Source organism: Acartia tonsa, chromosome 3 (assembly GCF_053477335.1).
Source record: "Acartia tonsa isolate MP-2025a chromosome 3, ASM5347733v1, whole genome shotgun sequence".
NCBI classification, from domain to species: domain Eukaryota; kingdom Metazoa; phylum Arthropoda; class Copepoda; order Calanoida; family Acartiidae; genus Acartia; species Acartia tonsa.
The window spans coordinates 55058487-55079638 of record NC_137262.1 but is presented as its reverse complement, the minus strand read 5'-3'; the positions used below and the strand labels follow the sequence as shown (position 1 = coordinate 55079638).

General features: G+C 29.9%; 1 protein-coding gene across 1 annotated transcript; it reads left to right on the top strand.

Annotated features, from left to right (window-relative positions):
• Nucleotides 1-5121: 5121 nt before the first annotated feature.
• LOC145314608 (T-box transcription factor TBX3-like) lies at nt 5122-21114 on the top strand. The gene is made up of 14 exons (XM_080154601.1): nt 5122-5583; nt 8411-8487; nt 9196-9309; nt 10754-10830; nt 11496-11572; nt 11889-12035; nt 15046-15122; nt 16316-16402; nt 17751-17802; nt 17977-18061; nt 18380-18490; nt 18947-19004; nt 19380-19442; nt 19892-21114. The coding sequence occupies exons 1-14, from the start codon at nt 5533-5535 to the stop codon at nt 19989-19991; spliced, it is 1176 nt and encodes a 391-aa protein (XP_080010727.1). The 5' UTR covers nt 5122-5532; the 3' UTR covers nt 19992-21114.
• Nucleotides 21115-21152: the final 38 nt, after the last annotated feature.

The following is a 21152-nucleotide window of genomic DNA, read 5'->3' as shown; positions in this document are numbered from 1 at the left end:
TTTTCATGGTATTTACTAATAATACATACTCATCATATTAGACTATTAGTAGTAGACCCTCTGATATTCTGTTTCTCATGATATTTACTAATAATATATACTCATCATATTAGACTATTAGTAGTAGACCCCCCAAAGATATTCTGTTTCTCATAATATTTACTATTAATACATACTCATCATATTAGACTAATAGTAATAGACCCACCAAAGATATTCTGTTTCTCGTGACATTTACTAATAATACATACTCATCATATTAGACTATTAGAAATAGACCCACCAAAGATATTCTGTTTCTTATGAATTTCAATAATAATACATACTCATCATATTAGACTATTAGTACTAGACCCACCAAAGATATTCTGTTTCTTATGACATTTACTAATAATACATACTCATCATATTAGACTATTAGTACTAGACCCACCAAAGATATTCTGTTTTTCATGGTATTTACTAATAATACATACTCATCATATTAGACTATTAGTACTAGACCCACCAAAGATATTCTGTTTTTCATGATATTTACTAATAATACATACTCATCATATTAGACTATTAGTACTAGACCAAAGATATTCTGTATCTCATGACATTTACTAATAATACATACTCATCATATTAGACTATTAGTACTAGACCCACCAAAGATATTCTGTTTCTCATGATATTTTCTAATAATACATACTCATCATATTAGACTATTTGTATTAGACCCCTCAGTATATTAGAAATATTAGAAAATTGGTCAGTTTTCCTAAAACTGCCTAGTCTAGCACAGAACGCGTCCCTTATTTTGAAAAAAAAGTACAGGTAGGTTACCCTGGATAGTCCCGCATGGTAAGGAACGCCCCCATCCCCTCCCACCTTATTTTTAATTTTGAAATTGAGGGAAAGGGGGCTCAGTGCTCGATAGGGACTTGGAGGGAAAGCAAATTCGGATCATGGAAAGAAAACGCAGTAGAGGGTTTTGTCGTAATTCCACAGTAGCTTTTGAAAGGTTATTTTAGGCTTGGTTAGGTAAATGTTAATAATTGTCCTACAGGGTTAGGAAACAATTTATTGCATAACCTTTGTATTGAACTCTACAATCATGAAAATGAGTTGCACCTCTTTATGGGCCAAAGCATTCCCCCTACTGAAACCGACACATTATAATCTAAGAATAGTTTGACAAATATAATAAATTTACTCTATTGTATCAAAAAGAGGGAAGGGATTATTCTTATACATATAAGGGAACATAAATTATAAATCTTGTATGTGAGGGAATTTTATCTCAAAAGTTAATTGATTTTAATACAATTGATATCAAACTTTATATACACACTGTAAATAGACTCTGTTAAACTTGGTAGCACTGAATTGACACACGATTCTAATGGTTAATTGTTTTTAACATAAAATAAAAAAGCTATTGATATAGAATATACGTGGATACTATGACAGGGGGAACATTGTCGTCAATTTAGCTTAATAATCTGAACATCACATATTGGTCAGTTCGTTCATCTATATAAGGGGAGGGGAGGGGGTAATGGGGTTGGATGGGGGGATCGTTATTTTAACCAGCTACAAGTTTCACTTTATTAGAGTAGATAATAATTTGTGTAAGATCCATGTAATACAAATCCATTGTTATAGGACGTTTAATAACAATAATGACCAATGCTAATCATTACTGCAAAAAATTCTATAGAACTATATTAAACTTTTTAACAATTTAATTACTACATGATTGCGTCTTATTGTTATGATAAATCTATTTAAGTTCAAGATTTTCAGCATACTGAATCCTAATATTTTCTTCAACTTACAAATTTTATTGCTTATTTAATATGGGAGTATTGGGTTCTTAATTCAGTAAATCTTCACATTTGATATTAAATAGATAGTAATGTGTTTATGGAGGGTGGGAAGAGCCTATGAACCTTTTTGTCCTTATGATGGACGAATGAATACTATAGAATTGCTGTGCTTCTAAAATTATGCGCAAATATAGTATAAAGGTAGGGAGGACATTTTTAAAAGATATAACTTTAAGATAATGGTTGATTATTAATTAACTTAGGAAATGACAAAATTAACCTATACTGAAAGAGATAACTGATAGTGCTCGTACAAAAAGACAAAATAAATCTTAGATTTATATCCTGTAATATAAGTAGTAAGGTTTTTTTGTCTGGAGCTTTAGATTTCTGAAATTGCTGATTAGCATAAGTTGCACTTTTCAGGGAAGAAATTTCAAACTATGAGGTTTTTGTTAAAAAAAATAAAAATTATTTTTTGGGGGTTAAGGGGACACATTACAAACTTTCCCGATTTTGTATTACTTTTGAGGAACATGATTCCAGTTACGTCATATTTTTCTTTCCCGAAAAAGGGAAGGGGGGAAGAAAATCTCTTCAAAATAGATGGGGAAAACCCCCTTTTCTCCCATCTCTTTTTTCTTCCCCCCTTCCCTTTTTTTCTTTCCCCCTTCCCTTTTTCGGGAAAGAAAAATATGACGTAACTGGAATCATGTTCCTCAAAAGTAATACAAAATCGGGAAAGTTTGTAATGTGTCGTTAAGGGTTTTGACCTCTTGGACTAGAAGTTCCAAGTCCTTGGAGTGTCTTGATGAAAATACTTCATCTTCTTAATTTTCCCCAAAAAAATAATTCTATTATATCATACATATCTTCCGCGTATACCTATGCTCAATTCGCTATTTTCCAATTATTCCTTTTAACACTTTACAAGAACACTTAGATCTATGGTTAGATTAGTAAAGATATAATAGAAAGTGAGTCATTAATAACTTGTTATCTTGTTTCCTCAAATATAACAATACACGGATAACATTATCAACAAAAGCAGAAAATTTTGCAAACATACATATATACCTTAAGTTCTTTCCCTCAAAGTGCCTATTGTGCACACCTAAAAATCATGCAACCAAAAAAATTCAAGTAGAATGTATTTTTTAACACTACGGGGTTTTTACCTGTTGTGCCCTAAACCTGCAGGGCTACCTATATAACTTTACCTAACCTGACCTTAAAGAAGAAAGAAAGCTACAACTTTTTTAGTGATAGAGGTTGATTTGATATTAACATTAAATAAAACTAACTATATTAATTCAGAAATTATTTAGTATTTTTGACAAACTGTATCAATTATGCATTATACAGAAGTTTTGTGTTTTTTAATGTTTTTTTATGTTGAGTTTCATCAAACACTAGATACTATGTGACATTTAAGGCAATTAAAGCATGTTAGAATTGCCCTATAGATTTAAGACTTGGAATGATGATTCATGTAAAAGAAAACTCCAAAAACTCTTTTTTTTATTTCTTTTATTTTTTTTAATTTGATTCTTAGGACTACTTTACACAATGAAATAAGCGAATCATTTTTATAGTCAAGTCCCAAAAAGTAAGTATGTCCAAAATAAGTATTTTTAAATTCAAGTAATTTTGCGATTGATTTATACATACTTTTTTCTAAATAATGTTGAAAGCGTTTATTTCTAAATGTTCGTTTGTCGGAAAGTCTGATTTGTTGTCATTTTGGTCCATCATAATCTATATATTTGAATTTATCCATTTTGTGTTATCTATCTATCTTTGTAAATATCCGGTGGTCTATATTCACATATCCTGTGATAAGATAACCACATAACAACTTTACTCTTATATAATCTTTAGAAATGCTTTGACCTGTGTACAGGCATAACAAATAAAAAAGTATTTGTATAATGCCTTTGCGTTAGAGCTGTTATAATCGACTTCATATACATATATCCAAAATAAAAATCCTAAATTACTTTTTGGATGCATTTAATAGAATTATATTATGAAATTATTATTTTAGTAGGTATTGTCAATAAATCTCTCATGAGCCGTTGAGCATATTGAGTTTTCAGTTTTAAGTAGTAGTTTTAAGTACAGACTAACTTATCCTTTTGTAAAACAGTAGGGCTTGTTATAGGTAAATTCTCTGTGTTACAATTCATGGATGGTAGATACATTTCTTAGATATTCTAATATCCACCAGAAATACTCAGAAAGGTCAATGGCAGATAAAACATTATCCCAAAACTTTTTAATATGCCTACGTGTCATTCCAAATTTTTGGAAACACGTCCAACCAAATTTTTTTATTGACCCAATTAAAGTGAAATAATTGATATTGAATATATGTGGTCATTTTGGGTTCTTAACATGGATATCTTTTATTGGTCAGTTCATTCATCAAGTAGGAGGGGATGGTGTTAAGGGGGTGGATTGGGGGTATAGTTATTTTAGCCAGCAACGTGTTTCACCTTATTAGAGCACATGATAATCTGGTGAAAGATCCAAGTAATAATAAATCTATTGGTAATTTTAATCATTTAAAATTTTTTAAATAGAATAATGGAAGTTAAACACTAAAGACACTAAACACAAAAATTAAACTGTTTTTAAAAAGATTAAAATCGCCATTCATGTAAAGTTCATGCATATATGAGTTTAAATAGTTTTACTATGGTACATAATTTTTATCAATCTATTCATATGTTTGTTTGAATGCCAGTATAGTATTTGTAAAAAGTATTTGTATGTGTGTTTAGGGAGGGATGGGACATTGGGCTATTTATGATTCTAGTCCCCAAACTTTTTAATAACGTTTTCTTATTCCTTAACTCAACAACTTTGGGGACTTTTATTTATTTTTTATTGGTTGGTGCTCTAAGTGTCCAAACATTTCAACCACTAATTGTAATCTGCAGAAGGGTTAACTTTGTGTATCATCATTTGGGATCTGAATGAATTTATCGGCCATTGTCCTATCTCTTTAGATCCCTGGTATGTATGTTATATTTATTTGTGCATGTATTATCCAATGTCCACTTCCCATTTACCCCCAAAAATATTTGTCCCCCTCTTCTCTCTTTTATTTCAATCTTCCTATCTCTCTGCCCCCCCCCTCTCTCTCTCTCTCTCTCTCTCTCTCTTTCCATGATCTTATTTTCTCCCACAAAACCATTAACCATTTCTCATTCCCTTTTTTCTTACGTTTCCCCTTCATAATAATCTCCCCCTCCCCCCTGTTTCCTTATTACGGAGACAAATCTTACAGCAGTTCTTTTTTGGACACTTGTATGTGTCCAATACTAAGTGTGCGTCTGTGTGTGCAAACAATATCAGCGGAGAAACCTTTAAAATAAGCGAAAAGAACATTAAAAGTTGCTATAATAAAGTGGTAGTTTGAACCTAAAAGCAGCCATTTTGTAAAAAAAATAACAGTGTTGCCAGTTATAGAAATTTGGCGCCATAACTGCAAGTTTATGTTTCCAGATTGACATGATAATAAATTAATTACTGGATAGTGTCGCCAGAGAGAAATGAATTTCTTTCAGTGTTGCCAGAAATGAAATGTTCTTTAAATAAAATAAAAAACAAAATTATATATGAAAAACATTAATAAAATCAGAATTAATTAGTTCTTATATTAATTTGAAAGGACATATTTAGTGAATTCCTGTGGCCGCTGTGCAAGATGTTACCTGAACAGCTGACCAGGCTCCAACCAGAACAGGATGAACCACAGGTATAATAATAATAATTTAATAGATAAATTCATGGATAAATGGGTAAATGGTCAAGGATTGATAGATGGAATGAACTTAAATTATAAACTGAATAATTAAATAATAAAGAATAGGAGATAATCATAATAAGTACAAACAAATAGATGGACATTAAAATATATGAAAAAAATTAATGGATAGATGGTATGGATAAAATAAAAAGAATAATATGAAAAAGGGAAAGATAAAAAAAAACTTATAGGATGGAGAGATAAAGAAAAAAAGAAATAAAACCTAACGAGTAAATAAGATGTTTCAAAATAGATAAATAAATAGATAAATTACATAAATTTCTTAGGGTAAAAATCAATTATTAAAAATCATTTTGATGTCGCAGAAAATACATTTTTTCCAATCAGAATTGAGTAGCAATTAATCATTTTCAATTAAAACCTACTTTTCCATGCCTATAAATTATATTGACTTAAACGTCCAGACAAATTACCAATTAAACTATGTCATTTAATAAGTTTTTTATTAGCCTACTTTTTTTTAATATTCATGTTTTAATTTGTCTTTGCATGTAATGATAAGTTATTTTATTTTTAATTTAAAATATTTTAGTGCTAGAATGTTGTACTTTCAAAGCAACGTAGCTATAATATTTTTTTTGTAAACTTGATGTATTTTAATGATATTTAGGATTAAAAGAAAACAATTAACTGTTATAAAGTAATGAAAAAGAAAATGTCTGTTTATATGTGTGTGTTGGTCTACGGAGAGAAGTTTTAGACTATGAATTTTAGTTTAAACCAACCAATCAATATTAATTAAAGTACCCAAAGTTTTTAGGCTAGCAAATACAAATATAAAACTTTGGGGATGATTTGCGGTCCAATGTTTCCTTCCTACTTATAATTATGGACTACAAGCAGTAGCGTGCTCAGTGATTTACCGGGGGGGGGGGTGACACCCCCTTCCACACGCGACAAATTACAAGTCAGTTAGTAATAAAAAACAAAAATCTTAAAGGGACGTTCATACATTTTTAAAAGTTTTTGAGTTGCTTCTCTAAAATTTAGTCTAGACAAAATATGAAATGCAATATTTCTAATTGTAATGTTTATTAGATTTAATTTCAATCTTTATCTTTTTTTAGGTTAATGAATTTCTTCAAAGTCGTTCACCTTTATGTAATTTTAGTCATTTAGATACAATTCTTATAAATACTGTTATTTGTGACAATTATCAAAATTGAAAATGAAATTACTAAATTTTAAATAATGCTTAATACGCAGCGAAGTTGCTCTTTGCAAATGTTTATTTGTCTATTTTTTTGAAATGATCTTATGAAAAAGGTATTTTCTCCCCCTCCTACCATTTTTGTTTTGTTTTGGACTTATGAACATAAATAGCGGCTGCCCCCCCCCCCCCCTCCCCTTTACCATCTTGATAAAAAAGGGCCTAAAACCATCCTAAGACTTAAATCTACAAACAAATAGCCTATAACCATCTCAAGCCTATATGAAGCAACACTTAAAAAGATAAGTCACTATAGTAGTTACTTTTCTTCAAAATAAGAACTCCATTAAATCGATATACCCTAACTGTAATGATAGATATTTTAATCAAATTATATCATTTTTAAAAGATTTGGAAACCAATAAAAACACTTGTTTAAAAATTTCATTAACCTCTACTTCTATGCTTAAACACAAATTATCATCAAATGAAATTTCCCTTCTTAAACAGAATAATATTATTACAGTTGCAAATATTTTTGACCACAGAATAATTGGAGATAGAATTATCATACTTCCTACTCTACATACTAAAATAACCAATAACCCTGCATGTACTACTCTAGTTAATAAATTAAATGTTTTGAAATCTATTGCATCCCACTTTCCAGTAGTCACCAAAAAAGAGTTTATGAATTTAGGAAAACCCCTCATTAACCTAAACAATTTTAATCCACAAACATTTTCTCTACACTTCAAAATCATGTTAAGAAATAAATTCAAAAAACAACATCCTGCAATAAAAACTCGTTTGAGAGATGGTCTATTTTTCCCTGACACTGAGTCTTTTGAATTGAGTTTCAATAAATTATTCTCTCTTCCTCTACCCCTATATTTTAAAAGTTTCTTTTTTGAACAAATATGCCGCACTCTTGTATCAAAACGAAAACTAGGTCTTTTTGGTCATAACGACTCTACCAAATGTAATCTATGTAATGTAGAAAGTAGTATAGAACATTCATTATTTTTTTGCCTTTACCCAAAATTCTTTATACATGCACTTGCTTTATATTTAGACTATTATTTTAATAATGACACCCCTGAATTCATTTATCTCAAAGAAAATTTTATCTTTTTAATGTTTGGTACCCTATATTTGCTAAAAATGAAATATTTTTTCAACTATCATTGCTAATTCTAATTGCCAAAGATCGCTCATTAAAAATCAGTAAAGATCAATGTTTATCAAGATGGACCATTTTAAACTGTTTCTCTCAATCATTGTTTGTTGTAAAATCTGCTTTATCAATTTTAAATAATATGGGTCTAAATTCTGATTTTCTTAATGATTTTCTTGAGTTTCTATTAAAACAAAAAAATAATATCTCATACTTCAAATGTACATGATTTATATGCCTTAATTCGTAATTTATCTATTATAAACATTTAAAAATACATAAATTCATAGTTTGTTTCATGTTTAACTCGAAATAAATTATATATTAAAAAAAAAGTAGTTGTTTTAATTTTAAGCTTTAAACGAGAAAACCTTGCTACTTTATTTTTGGACCTTTACTCTATGGAAAATATAATAATGTATTATTAGGTTACACTGGATAGTGGAGACCTCTGGGAGAAATTTCACCAACTAGGCACTGAAATGGTCATCACCAAATCTGGAAGGTAAACCTTTAGATTGCCTGACCTTTGTCTTGTAGTCCTTATGGAATGTTTAATACCCGTGAGAAATTACTTCAAAAGAAGAACTATTTTGCTTGAAAATTTGCTCCTTTAAAAAAAGTATACATATACTTATTTTTTTTAAATACCCTACAAATTAAGAAAAGTGGACACTTAACTTAATGAACCAAACAATCAAAATTCAATAGTCCCCAAAGTTAATAAGCTAATAAATATGAAAATGATATTATTAAACTCCAGGGACTTGTGTAGTAAACAGCCCCTTGCCCCCTCTCCTTGATCCTAGCTTTTATTTTTTTTTTTTTGATAACCCTTTCAAAACATGCCTCTGTCATATAATATGAATTTGCATAATGTACGTAGCCTTTGACCTGTAAATAATCTAATAAAAATGTTTTGCACGAATATTTAAAGTGTATATAATATATACCTTCTTACTCTTCTAGAAAAACAGAATAACAATGTAGCTTCTCGTAGGTCCTGGAAAGGTTTTCAGCTATTTTGGGAGAGGGTACCAAAACCCTGCGAAGAGAAATCGCCCCTAGACAAAAATAAGATCCTCCCAAATTTGTTTTACTTATTCTTTTTATAACTAGCATTCAAAAGGGTGGTGTTGACTCTTTCCTCCTTCCTCAAGAGCACCTAGAGGCCTCTAGGGGCGTAGCCGCTATTTTATTATATTCTATTTAGGCAAATGTTTCCTCAGTTGAAGTTACGAGTGACAGGACTCGAACCCGAATCCAAATACATTCTCCTCATGGATGTCATAGCAGCTGACGAATTTAGATATAAATTTCACAACAGGTTAAACGTTAGAATTTACAAAGTAATAGAATGTTTGTCTGTTTGGGTAAACCTCTTCAATAAAAGGGAATCCTCCACCCTTCCCCCTCCAAAGAATAAAATGAATTAAAATTCATGACGGTAGCTAATTGGTTAACCCTCCTTTCTTAGAGGTTGGTCGTTCGTATGTGGACAGGTTCAAGTAAACGCAATCTTATATATTGCTACTAAGTCAGATGCGTGATAACAATATTACGAGGAAGTGGATTTACTTAGCCCAAAACACGTGTATAACGTTCATTCTTAATTATACTTCCTGACAAAAGCAGTCTTGCAGTCAAAGAATTGTTATTATAAAGAATTTTACCTTAGGATTAGTTTCATAGGCGTCCAATAGTGAGGGGAAATAAGGTGTTGACCCTTCTCAAACTTTGAAACCCCTAATTTTACCCTCATCAAAATTTTAAAAATAAATTAGATTATCCCCCTCAAACCTTTGAAATACCTCATTTTACATTCCTCTCAATAAAAAGCTTGGACGTCACTGATTTTTAACGACAGGAAAAGATCAAATAAATCTGTGTCTGCTATGTTCTACAATCGTTTTCCATAATATTAATTCCTGTCACAGAGACTAAACATATTATCCTCGGAAATGGAAGATAAAATGAAGAAATATGAAATAGCTTTTAGTACTCCGTCTTTAATGTTAAACATTTCATCTCTAATTGAACTAATTTCTTATAAATGGAAGTAGGAATGAATGCTTTTATATTATTTCTTTTAAGATAAAATGGTCCCTAGACGATATAAAGAAGTTATATTTGATACTCTTTAATCATAAACAAAATTTATTTTGTAATTGAAACATTAAAATTTTTCATTTTTTGGTTTGATGTTTAAATGTCTTAATTCATAAAAAGAGATTAAGATACCATAAATGGATATAGAATACGTGGATATATTGACAGGGGTAAATTTGTCGTCAATTGAGGTTGATGGAATAGAGCTCATTTATTGGTCAGTTCGTTCATGCAGTAGGTGGAAAGTGTATGGGGTAAAGGGGTTATTTTATACAGATGCGAGAAACACTTTATTAAAGTACATGAAAATCTGGTTAAACATTCAAGTAATAATATATCAATTGATGCCATTAAAGACAATTAGACATCAACAAGGCATTTGAATTAATTGTATAACTATACAACATAGCTAGAATTATATAATATAATCTATGAAAAAAAACTATGCAAAGCTTTATTCTAATTTCATTTATTGATTATTTGTGATTCAAATTTATAAAAAATAAATAAGAAATTAACAAAGATTATTTACCTTAAATTGGAAATTCATTGTGTTAACTGCATGGTATAGTGTTATAATTGTATATTTGCTCAAAAAATATTTTTCAAAATAAAAAAAAAGTTATATCTATCTTTTTTAAATAATTTATTTCTAAATTAAGGTGTTGGGTTGTGGCTGGTAAAGCAGACCCAGAGATGCCTAAGCGTATGTACATCCATCCAGACAGTCCGGCTACAGGCATACAATAATAATTATACAATAGCTTCGCTGCTAAAAATCATGTATTTAAGAAACATGTTATTTGATGAAAATATTTCGATCAAACTCTTGTGTCACTCAAAATTAAATGTATTATTTTTCTGTATAACCCAAAAATATCATTATAAATTTACCATAATAGGTTTTCTCGTATTCATCGAATCCGGTGGATAGGAACCGGTTTTCATCCATACTAAAAAACTATGTCTAGCATCGTATTATATCCAGCTTTCTACGAATATAAAAGTTAACAATCATAAGATTAAAACCAGTTTTTTTAGCCCCGAGGTGCCGAAGGGTTTTAATCTTATAATTGTACATTCTATATCTGCGGAAAGCTGTTTGTAATACGATGCGAGAAATAACTATTCTACTATAGCATGATACTAATTAATATCCGCTGAATTAGAACCGGCTCTTAGCCATACTAAAAAATCATCTATAGACTATAGCACCTTATGGCAGACAATTTTCTATGAATATGAAAATGAAAAATCATAAAATAAATACCAGTTTTGTTAGACCGAACCTTCTGCCGCATAGGGCTAACAATACTGGCTTTAGCTTATGATTTTTCATTTTAATATCCGCGGAAAACTGTCTATAATACGGTGGGATAAATAATTATTATTGTATGATATTAGGAGATCAATGGATGCAAAAAGTAGTTTCTTTCCATAAATTAAAACTTACAAATAACATCTCTGATAAACATGGATATGTAAGTACCACATTTTATTTTTTAAATATCAGGGATCTAAAGGGATAAGACAATGGTTAAACATCCCCAATGATGATTAACAAAATTAACCTCTCTTTAAATTAAAATTGTTTCTGGAAATTCTTGAACCAATCAATCCAAATTTTTTAAAATCTAAAGTTTTTAAACCAACAAATAAAGATAAAACTTTGGTTACCAGTATAATTTACAGTCCAATGTCCCCTCCCTCCAACAAAAGCGTAAACGTAAAGTGTATTTTAAGGTTATGAAGGGCAAAAATTATAGGCAGAAAAATTTAAAAATTCTCCTTTTTTAGACAATCCTGAATTCTATGCACAAGTACCAGCCCAGGTTCCATCTGGTGAGAGCCAGTGATATTCTTCAACTACCTTACTCTACTTTCAGAACTTATGTCTTCAAAGAAACTGAATTCCTAGCTGTTACAGCTTATCAAAATGAAAAGGTAAGCAAAACATATTGGTTTTTTCATCAGTATGGTCGTCTGACAGTTCGTTACCTTTTTTTTAAAATGGCTTTCCTTCAAAAATGAAGAAAATACCATTTTTTATCTCTTTTGGATGTACTGTAAAACAAGGATGACAATATCATAAAGTAGCAAAGTAGAAAAATGAAAACGACAAAGTTAATATGGTTGATTAACTTTTACAAGAGTCAAAATGAATTGAAAATGATTGCTAAAATCGAAGTATAGTATATTATTATGAAAATTAGGTTAGAAACATTTTAATTTTGAAATAAAGAAATTAAACATAATGTAATATGGAAAAATTTCAATAGTTTGAGCAGAAAAATAAATATAGAGTGTGTTTTCAACTTGACGGATAAATTTTAGAGTATCGTCCCTATTAAAAATCAATACAAAGAATATACTTTCATGACCAATAATCTAGCTCTAGCTTCAATATATATGGAGGACAGGACATGTAACTTAGAAGATCAAACAAGAATGATTACGTACAATGGAAGCGAAGCCATGAGTAGGAAATTGTTAACTACTTTATAATAAAGTAAATAAATTAACTGGTTAAAGTAAAAAAAATGAAAATTGGAGAAAAAACGAAGCGTAAAACAAAAGAAAAATAAGGAATTAAGAAAAAAGTAAATTGGATAAATTCATTATAAACCAAGAATAACAACATTCATTTATTAAACGAACAATTTGAGTTATAGTAAAGCATTATGTATCAAAAAGATCAGATTTCTATCTTACATATCAACCGATATATCCCATAGTTTTATGGACTGACAGACTGACGAATTGACAGACAAAGTGAATTATAGAGTAGCCGCGCTACTAAAAAGAGAAGATTAGTATATATTTCATTCAAAACAGGGGGAATAAATCCTTTGACTTTGTATATAGATCAAATTCCCCCTACAACCGACCCTCCCCCTGCCCCCCCCCCCCCCTCCACTTTCCCCATCTAAATGATGATTTAATAAGATGAATATAAATATATAGAGTTTACATATAAATATACGTAATACCTTTTGGAATCTAAGGATTACAAGATGCGTAGCATCTCTGTTAGCGTTACTATTACTAAATTTTGGGTTTTTTATTGTCATATATAACAAGAACAATTATTTACTTACGTGACGCAGCTTTATAACACTATATTACACTAACAGCAAATTGATAGCAATTTATGTTTTTTTTATTAATTAAAATCCATCAATAAACAAAGACGATACATCCATTTACAAAGTTTTTGATGTCATGATTAATTCAGTGTTGAAGTATGAACAATGACAGCTTTATAGTGACAACTAACATACATACATATAAGCGGCTTCGCTACCAAAGGCCTCTAGGGTACTTGAGGTGGAGGGGGTTTAAATAATTATTTTATGAAAAAGAAGGTTGAAATAAAAAAAATTGAATGAGTAATCTTTTATAGAGGTTATTTCTCTTTGGAGGGTGATGATAACCTCCCCCAATATAGTTAAAAACCTCCCAAGAACATATAAGAAGCTTCATTGTAAAGGAGAACCATATCGGTTCCCTTATGTACAGACAGAGATCCAGTTCCTTTTATACATGGATTGATTTAAAATTAAGTTTTAAGTAATAATAAAAAGTATTATAGTGCAAACCTGAAATCTTTTCCCACCATAATTAATAATGAATTCTTCAAATTCTAAGACATTTAAATTACCTACAAATATATTGAAAAGTCAACATGAAATGATTTACAAAATGTTTAAAATTCCAATTAGAAATTCGCAAATGATTTCGAATTATTTAAGTAATTTATCATAATATAAATATTATGTTTACAAGTTATTAAAAAAAAAAATGGAAAAAAGATTCTAAAAAAGTAGCGCATCTATAGATCTCAATCAGTGATCTAAAGGGATAAGACAATGTTTGATAAATTGATGGACCTCCCCAATGATGATACATAATTATAACCCTCCTGTAGATCAAAATTAGTGGTTGCACCGTTGGAACACTCAACTTAATTTATCAACCAATCAAAATTTACTAAAGTCATCAAAGTTTGAAGCAAACGAATAAGAATTATAAAACTTTCGGGACTATTGTAATAAACAGCCAATTCTCCCCTCTCTCTCTCTCTCTAGATCTCAATGAATGCATGCGACAATGGAAATCAATTATACTCCCACACAATTTTTACAAACAAAATTGCCTCTTTTTAAGTTGAAAAGATTGGATTAATAGTTCGTTGTACATGCGAAATGTGATTTAATATAAACTCCAAAGTTTTTTGAGCCTGATAATGTCTAGAAACCTTTAATAGTATACATAATTTTTATCCCTATTCCTATTCTTGAGAAAGTTAAAAGTTATAATTTCCCCTGATCTCTTATTCTCATCCTCTCTTAATTGAACAATCTGAAAAATGTGAAAAATTAAAGGAAAAATTCTCCCCTCACTTACTCCGAGAGAGAATGGATATATTATTACTTGGATATTACACCAGATTTTCATGTTCTCTAATTAAGTGAAACACGCAGTGGGCTAAAATATTGATTACCCTCTTTACCCCATCCCTTCCCCTCCTACTGGATGACCAACAAGTAAAGTCCATGTTAGCAAGCTAAATTGACGACAATTTTTCCCCTGTCATAATATCCACGTATATTCTACATCAATTTCTAAGAGCTAGAGAGAGGGTGGCCGGGGGGGGGGGGGTTAAAAAAGAATTAAGGAATTTATTTTGTGTTGATTAATCTACTTACAGGTAGAACAGTGGTTTCTAACTAATATCATTATAATCAGAGGGGGGATTTAAACAAGAACTTATACTTACACAGTTTTGCAGAATAGATAGAAAATACACAAAATTGTAATAAAAGGGGGGATTCATTGACTCAAATGAAGTGAATTAATTGATATATTATCACATGTTTGATGTCTAAAAATTAAAAAGAAAGGAAGAAATGAACAATTTGATTGTCCTCAAACACTGTTTTTCTTTTTATAGATAACTCAACTGAAGATCGACAACAATCCGTTTGCCAAGGGCTTTAGAGAACAAGGCACAGCCAAATTAAGCAAAAAGTAAGTAATATATTTCCTCATCCGATTTATTTCCACTGAATTTGAACCGGTTCTGAGCCATACAGAAAAACATTGTGTCGTAACGTATCATAGAAACTTAAGAGTTATGGCTTTCAGTTTATTATTCGTGGAAAATTGTCTATAATACGATGTGATTAATAACAAGGTATGATGAAAGATAACAAATAAAGAAATACTTTTTAAGATTAATTTATTCAAAAATTTTAAGTTTAAAATGTTTCGTGATTTTATTACAATAAAAAAACAAATAGTACATTTTCTTGAAATTAATAATTAATTTTGGTTTTCTTTAAACGTTTGCGTTAAACTTGCTATCAAATATTTTACTAAAGTCAAAAGTGCATTTTTTATCATTTGATTATAGTTATATTTATCGCATCGTATTATAAGACAGCTTTCGGGGAAATTAAAGCGCTAAATTATAAGATAGATTCCGGTTTTGTTAACACCGAGGCACCCAAGGGCCGGGCTATTAAAACTGGTATCAAAATCACGACTTTTCATTTTACTTTCCGTAGAAAATTGTCCATAATACGAAAAGATACAGGTTTTTTTAATATTGGCTGAGAACCGTTTCTGATTCAGCGGATATTAAACGGTTTCAAAGTCATACTGGAAAGTTAAATAATGAATGTATGTTAACTTAACTTTGATACTTTCTACATTTGTATCAGATTAACTCGAATTATTATATATCAATCTATCCATCTATCCATCTATAATTTGTTTCAAACTTTCTATGTTTCAAAAAAATATTAAGCAATTTACCTTTAAAATCTAAGTCTCTTTTTAGTAGCGTTGAATACTTTGACCGTTGGCCTGTCTGTCATCATACAAATTATAAATATCATAAATTAAAAATACGTGTAAAGGTTTTGTGATTTTTTCTCTCCAATAAATCTTTTCTTAATTTCAACAAACACTCTTCAAATCTCCTTGTTTGTATTGTAGCTGGACAAAGTGTCTCAAAAAATTAGCCATGTGACGTCATGAAAATGACGGGTTATTCACCTCTTTTTAAGGGTTTTTTTTACCCACTTCTCCTCTCATCTCCCTCATTTTTATGACGTCATATGATATTTGAGACACCTTTTCAAGCTACTTTGTATTAAAATCCAGGATTTTTTGTTATTCGCTATTTATAAATGTTGTCATTCTTGTTTTGTATCTAGAAGGCCCCCTAGTGACGTAAATCTGAATTCGGGAGAAGAAAATGGCGTCCAGCTTATGAGTAAACAATCATCTCTAAATAAAAACAGGTTAACATCATACCATTTACACAGGGTGTCTACATAAAAAAGTTTGTGATTTAAACAATATTTTCCTGTAATATACTGGGTGCCTTAGTTTTTCTAGTTGAAATTTTACCTTTTCTGACATTTTAAGTGGCTGTAACTAAATCTATTACGTGTTGTCGATCATTTTTATTAAGTTTGACAATTGTAATATATGTATGTAGTTTATTCAGTAAAAATATAGTTGTTATTTTGGCAAATTATTTTGGTTTCACATTGTGAATATCAATTACTTATTCTGAACACCCTTTTAAAATTCCATATAATATTCATGGCAAGAGCAATATTTAATAATCTTACAATATACCATTGCAAATATAAGAAGTGTAAAATTAACATTTATACTTTCATTGTGTAAATATCAATTATGGGGAATAGTCCCTTTCGTAATATCGTAATATTCGTCATATTTTAAAATGGCTTTTTATAGGTTATTTTAGATTAGGTTAGGTTATATTGGGTTAGGTGATTGCCCCACAGGGTTAGGTTATTGGCCCCGTAGGGTCAGAGCCTCCCGCAGGGGCTAGAAATAGGAGAAAAGCTACTCCGTGCGATGTTATGAAAGGGACTATACCCTAAATATGTTTTGGGACATGTTAAAATTACATTTAATATTAATGCCAAAAACAATATTTGATAATCTTACAATAAGGACTCTGTAAATTTTAATTTTGTTTTGGAACACCCTGTATATATTACATTTAATATTATTGTCAAGAACAATATTTGATAAACTACAAATATGTACTATTTGACCATGTAAAGGGATTTGTTTTCTTAAAGTAATTTATATAGACTATGTTTTGGCAGGGATCTGAAGGGATAAGACAATGGCCAATAAATTGATGTACATCCCCAATGATTATACCCAAAATTACCCCTTCTGCAGGTTACAATTAGTGGACACGCAACGTATTGAATCAACCAATCAAAATTCAATAACAGTCCCAAAAGTTGTTAAGCCAACGAATAAGAAAACGTTATTATAAAACTTTGGGTACACGTCCCCCTCGTAAATCTCAGTGCACTATAAGATTTTATTTTTGGATCCTTCTAACTTTCCTACAAAAATACAGCAAACAGGAAATCTATAAATTATTAAATAAACGTTTTGATAATGTCAAAACTACAAAACAAGTTACTTTTCAGAAAAATTAAAAATAAAAATAGATATTTTCAACATATTTTTTTAGGAAGCTTTTTAGAGCGCCTATAAAAAAATGACGTCATACGGGCCTAATATTAGTCAATTAAAAATGTATACTGGTCTGCCATTGGTAATTTAGTCACTATAAGAAGTTTTATTTTTTAGTAATGAAGAAACCGACTTGGCAGATGATATTACAGAAATTAAAAAACCTAAGGTAACAATTTAATTGTTTGAAGATTTTAGATATTTAAATGTAATAAAGTTTTGAAAATCAATTTGTTTGTTAAAAATATTACGCATAATTAAAGTAAGCTATTCTTTCCTTTCTAAAAAAATGTCACTTGAGCACTGATACATATTTCTGGATTAAATTGAATTGTGTCTATAGTTGGATCTGTCTGCCCTGTACCTGGCAAATATCCAAGCTCTTCTGGCTGCAAATCCGTTCTTGACCGCTCAGAGCACACTCATGGGTAATTTATCAAATAGTTTTGATAACTATAATCTATTTATCAAACATCTTTGCTTTATCTATTCTTAATCTATACTTTATTTACATTTTGGATCATATTTTATCCATTATCATATCTTTCTACCTTCATCTACTTTTATTTCTATTTAATAATCATCATATCTTTTTAATCATTAACTATCAATTTATTCATCTATCTTTTCTATTTTATTTATCTTTTTAGAACCACTGTTAATCAATATCAATAAAAACTTTTTATCTAATAAATATCCATTTATCCATTTATTAACCTATCCAGCTATTTTTATTAACTATCTAGACCTAATAACTCCTACCATGTTTCCTTGGTTAATGGCAAGTTCTTTACTAAGTTCTAAACAACCATCCAGCAGCCTTCCATTCCTTGCTGATGGTCAACTTGTAACGCCAGGTATACTTGAAAACCATTTGTAGAATAGCCACGCATAAAAAGAAAGCAATAGGATGTGCTTGACAAATTCAAATATACAGGGGGAGGGATAAGACAATTGCATTTATAAGCTACCTATGACAGACTCTTCAGAGCTGGATCTTTAAATCATTTTAGTGGTGAGCCAGATCGGGGTGAGCCAACTTTCCACCAATGAGAGCACAGCATTTTATGAAATGCCGCGCTGTGATTGGCTGAAATTCGGCGCACCTCGATCTGGCTCACCACTAAAATGATTTAATATCCAGCTCAGGTTTTTTTCGTATTAACAAATATTGTTTAATAATTCAATTAAAATAAAAATATGTAGTATGATGAAAAAAAGATACTTGATTGTCAATATGATTTAAAATCTTTTTAAATTCATACAAAATTACACATAGCAATCATTTTTCTTAATTTTGAATATTTTTTTAGGTTTGCAAGATACTCTCGTGGCCAATAATTGTACCTCTCCTTTGCCTCTTTTCACTGGGTAAAATTTCTAATTATTTTATCTTTTTTATATATATTTAAACAAGGATGATAGCATCCATAAAAGTTACAAAATCATATTCAGAATTTGATTATAAAGATTCCTCGCTTATAAAAATATACCTTAAAGTCATAGGAATCATTAGTCCAAAAATTGAGATGAATAGGAAAATTATATCAAACAAACTTTTGCTGTTTATAATGGACCTACGTTAATCGTAATCATCAACGAAAGTTTGAAATGGATAGAACAATTCTAGCATGTCTAAATTAACGAAAGAGCTAACCGTTCCAAAGAGAAGGACCTACCCTAAATATAGAATAGCGTCTAAACAAGAAATTAAATAAAAATTTAAATTACTTTTTTATCCTTTAGATTAAGAGAAAAGTTATTATTGCAAGAAAACAAAATTGGAAGTTCAACTCAGCCTTCAAACAGGTATAACTTTTTTGTATTCATTCAACTCCACCCACCCCTTAGAAGAAAATGGGTTAATAATTATTTCAGTGGTAACCAAAATAACTAATATATTTAAAATATTCAACAAAATTATTGAATGGTGAAGCGCCTAGAATTTTTTGGAGTGCAAATTTTAATTTTAAACGCCATTGGATCTTTTTGTCTATATTTTATCGATCAATTATCTATTTTACTTCCTAGTATGACTACGAAACCAATTAATACCCGCTCGATTAGAACCACTTTATAGACAAGTTTCAACTGATATTAAAATTTTAAAAAAATAAAATTTATACCAGTTTTGTTAGCCTCAACATCTGGCCTATCAGTGCTAACAAAACTGGTTTTATTCTTTAAATTTTTTATTTCAATATCTGCGGAAAGCTGTCTATAATACGATGCGATAAATAGCTATTCTTTTTTTCTAGTGAAATATCAGACGAGGACCAAATTGAAATAGAGGAGACAACCAACCAACAAATCCATCCATTTATCAAACATCTAGTTAACAAACAAACAGAAGATTAGAATCTTTGTTAGTTAATCTGTTAACAAGGCATAGTGGAGCTTAATTTACTTTCTACTTATTTGTCTGTCCATCTATTTATCAAACCAGTATAAGTTTAAAAGTAATTTTTATGTCAGTATATCGAATGATTTAAAAATTAAGAATTAATCATAACATAATATTAATCATAATATGTCTTTTTGAATTCTAATTGTCTACTTTTATTGCATTCTTACAAACAAACTTTAAAAATATTTTGTATGCCTTTGAAGGCAAAACCCGATGTATTTATATTTTAACTTTAATGTGTTAATCTAAATTTAGATTTTTTATTGTTAATTATTTCTATTTTAATTTATATAGAAGGTGTCTGAAATATTTTTTTTATGTTTCAATTTAATTTTCTCCCTTAATGAATGACAAATTTACCCCCCCCCCCCTCTTTATTAACTAAATTTTACTTCGCCCCCATCCTCTCCCCTTACTTGCAAATTCCTGTGCACGCGCCTACTTATTTGTATTTTTCATGGCACAAAAGCTTTTATGTGATTTTTAGCACTATTTGTCTTTCTAGTGAGCAATATGAATTTTGAGTTATGCATTTTATAGCCCATATATGTATGTAAAAGTTCTTTTCCAGTATGGCTTCGAAACCGACTGACATCCACTGGATTAGAACTGGTTCTTAGCTATACTGAAAATAACGTTCGTATTACAGACAATTTTCCACGAATATTAAAATAAAAATAATAAAATTTTAATTTCCGCGAAAAGCTGTCCATAATACGATGCGATAAATAACTATTATAAATTATAGTATTAATATTTTAATTTATTGTAAAGGAGTATGGTTTCTCTATAAATGAAATGTCCGTTTGTTCTTCTTTGGGCAACAATTTTGATACAGTCCTTCTGTCCACAGTATTCTATGTTTTAAAAAATAAATTTGTAGTAAAGATGTATAACCAGACAACTACCTGGATCCCCCTGCTAAGGACCTTTTTCGTCTGCTAGCAAATTGCTTTCTGCTCTTTAGTAGCGACTTAACTGTGTTAATATTCTCGACGCTATTCGTTGATTTTCAAAGACCCAATTAAAAGTCGGCACAGGGTCTTTGGTAAGGGGATATACAGTTATTTAACCCTTTCCTTATGCACAAAATTATCATTGTTTATAATAAT

What these genes read in the sequence shown, in the direction of transcription:
- LOC145314608 (XM_080154601.1), top strand. Translation starts at nt 5,533, where the DNA reads ATGTTACCTGAACAGCTGACCAGGCTCCAACCAGAACAGGATGAACCA. An exon ending in TCATCTCTAAATAAAAACAG is followed by an intron (nt 16,403 to 17,750) that starts GTTAACATCATA and finishes TTTATTTTTTAG; the next exon opens with TAATGAAGAAACCGACTTGG. An exon ending in TCAACTCAGCCTTCAAACAG is followed by an intron (nt 19,443 to 19,891) that starts GTATAACTTTTT and finishes CTTTTTTTCTAG; the next exon opens with TGAAATATCAGACGAGGACC.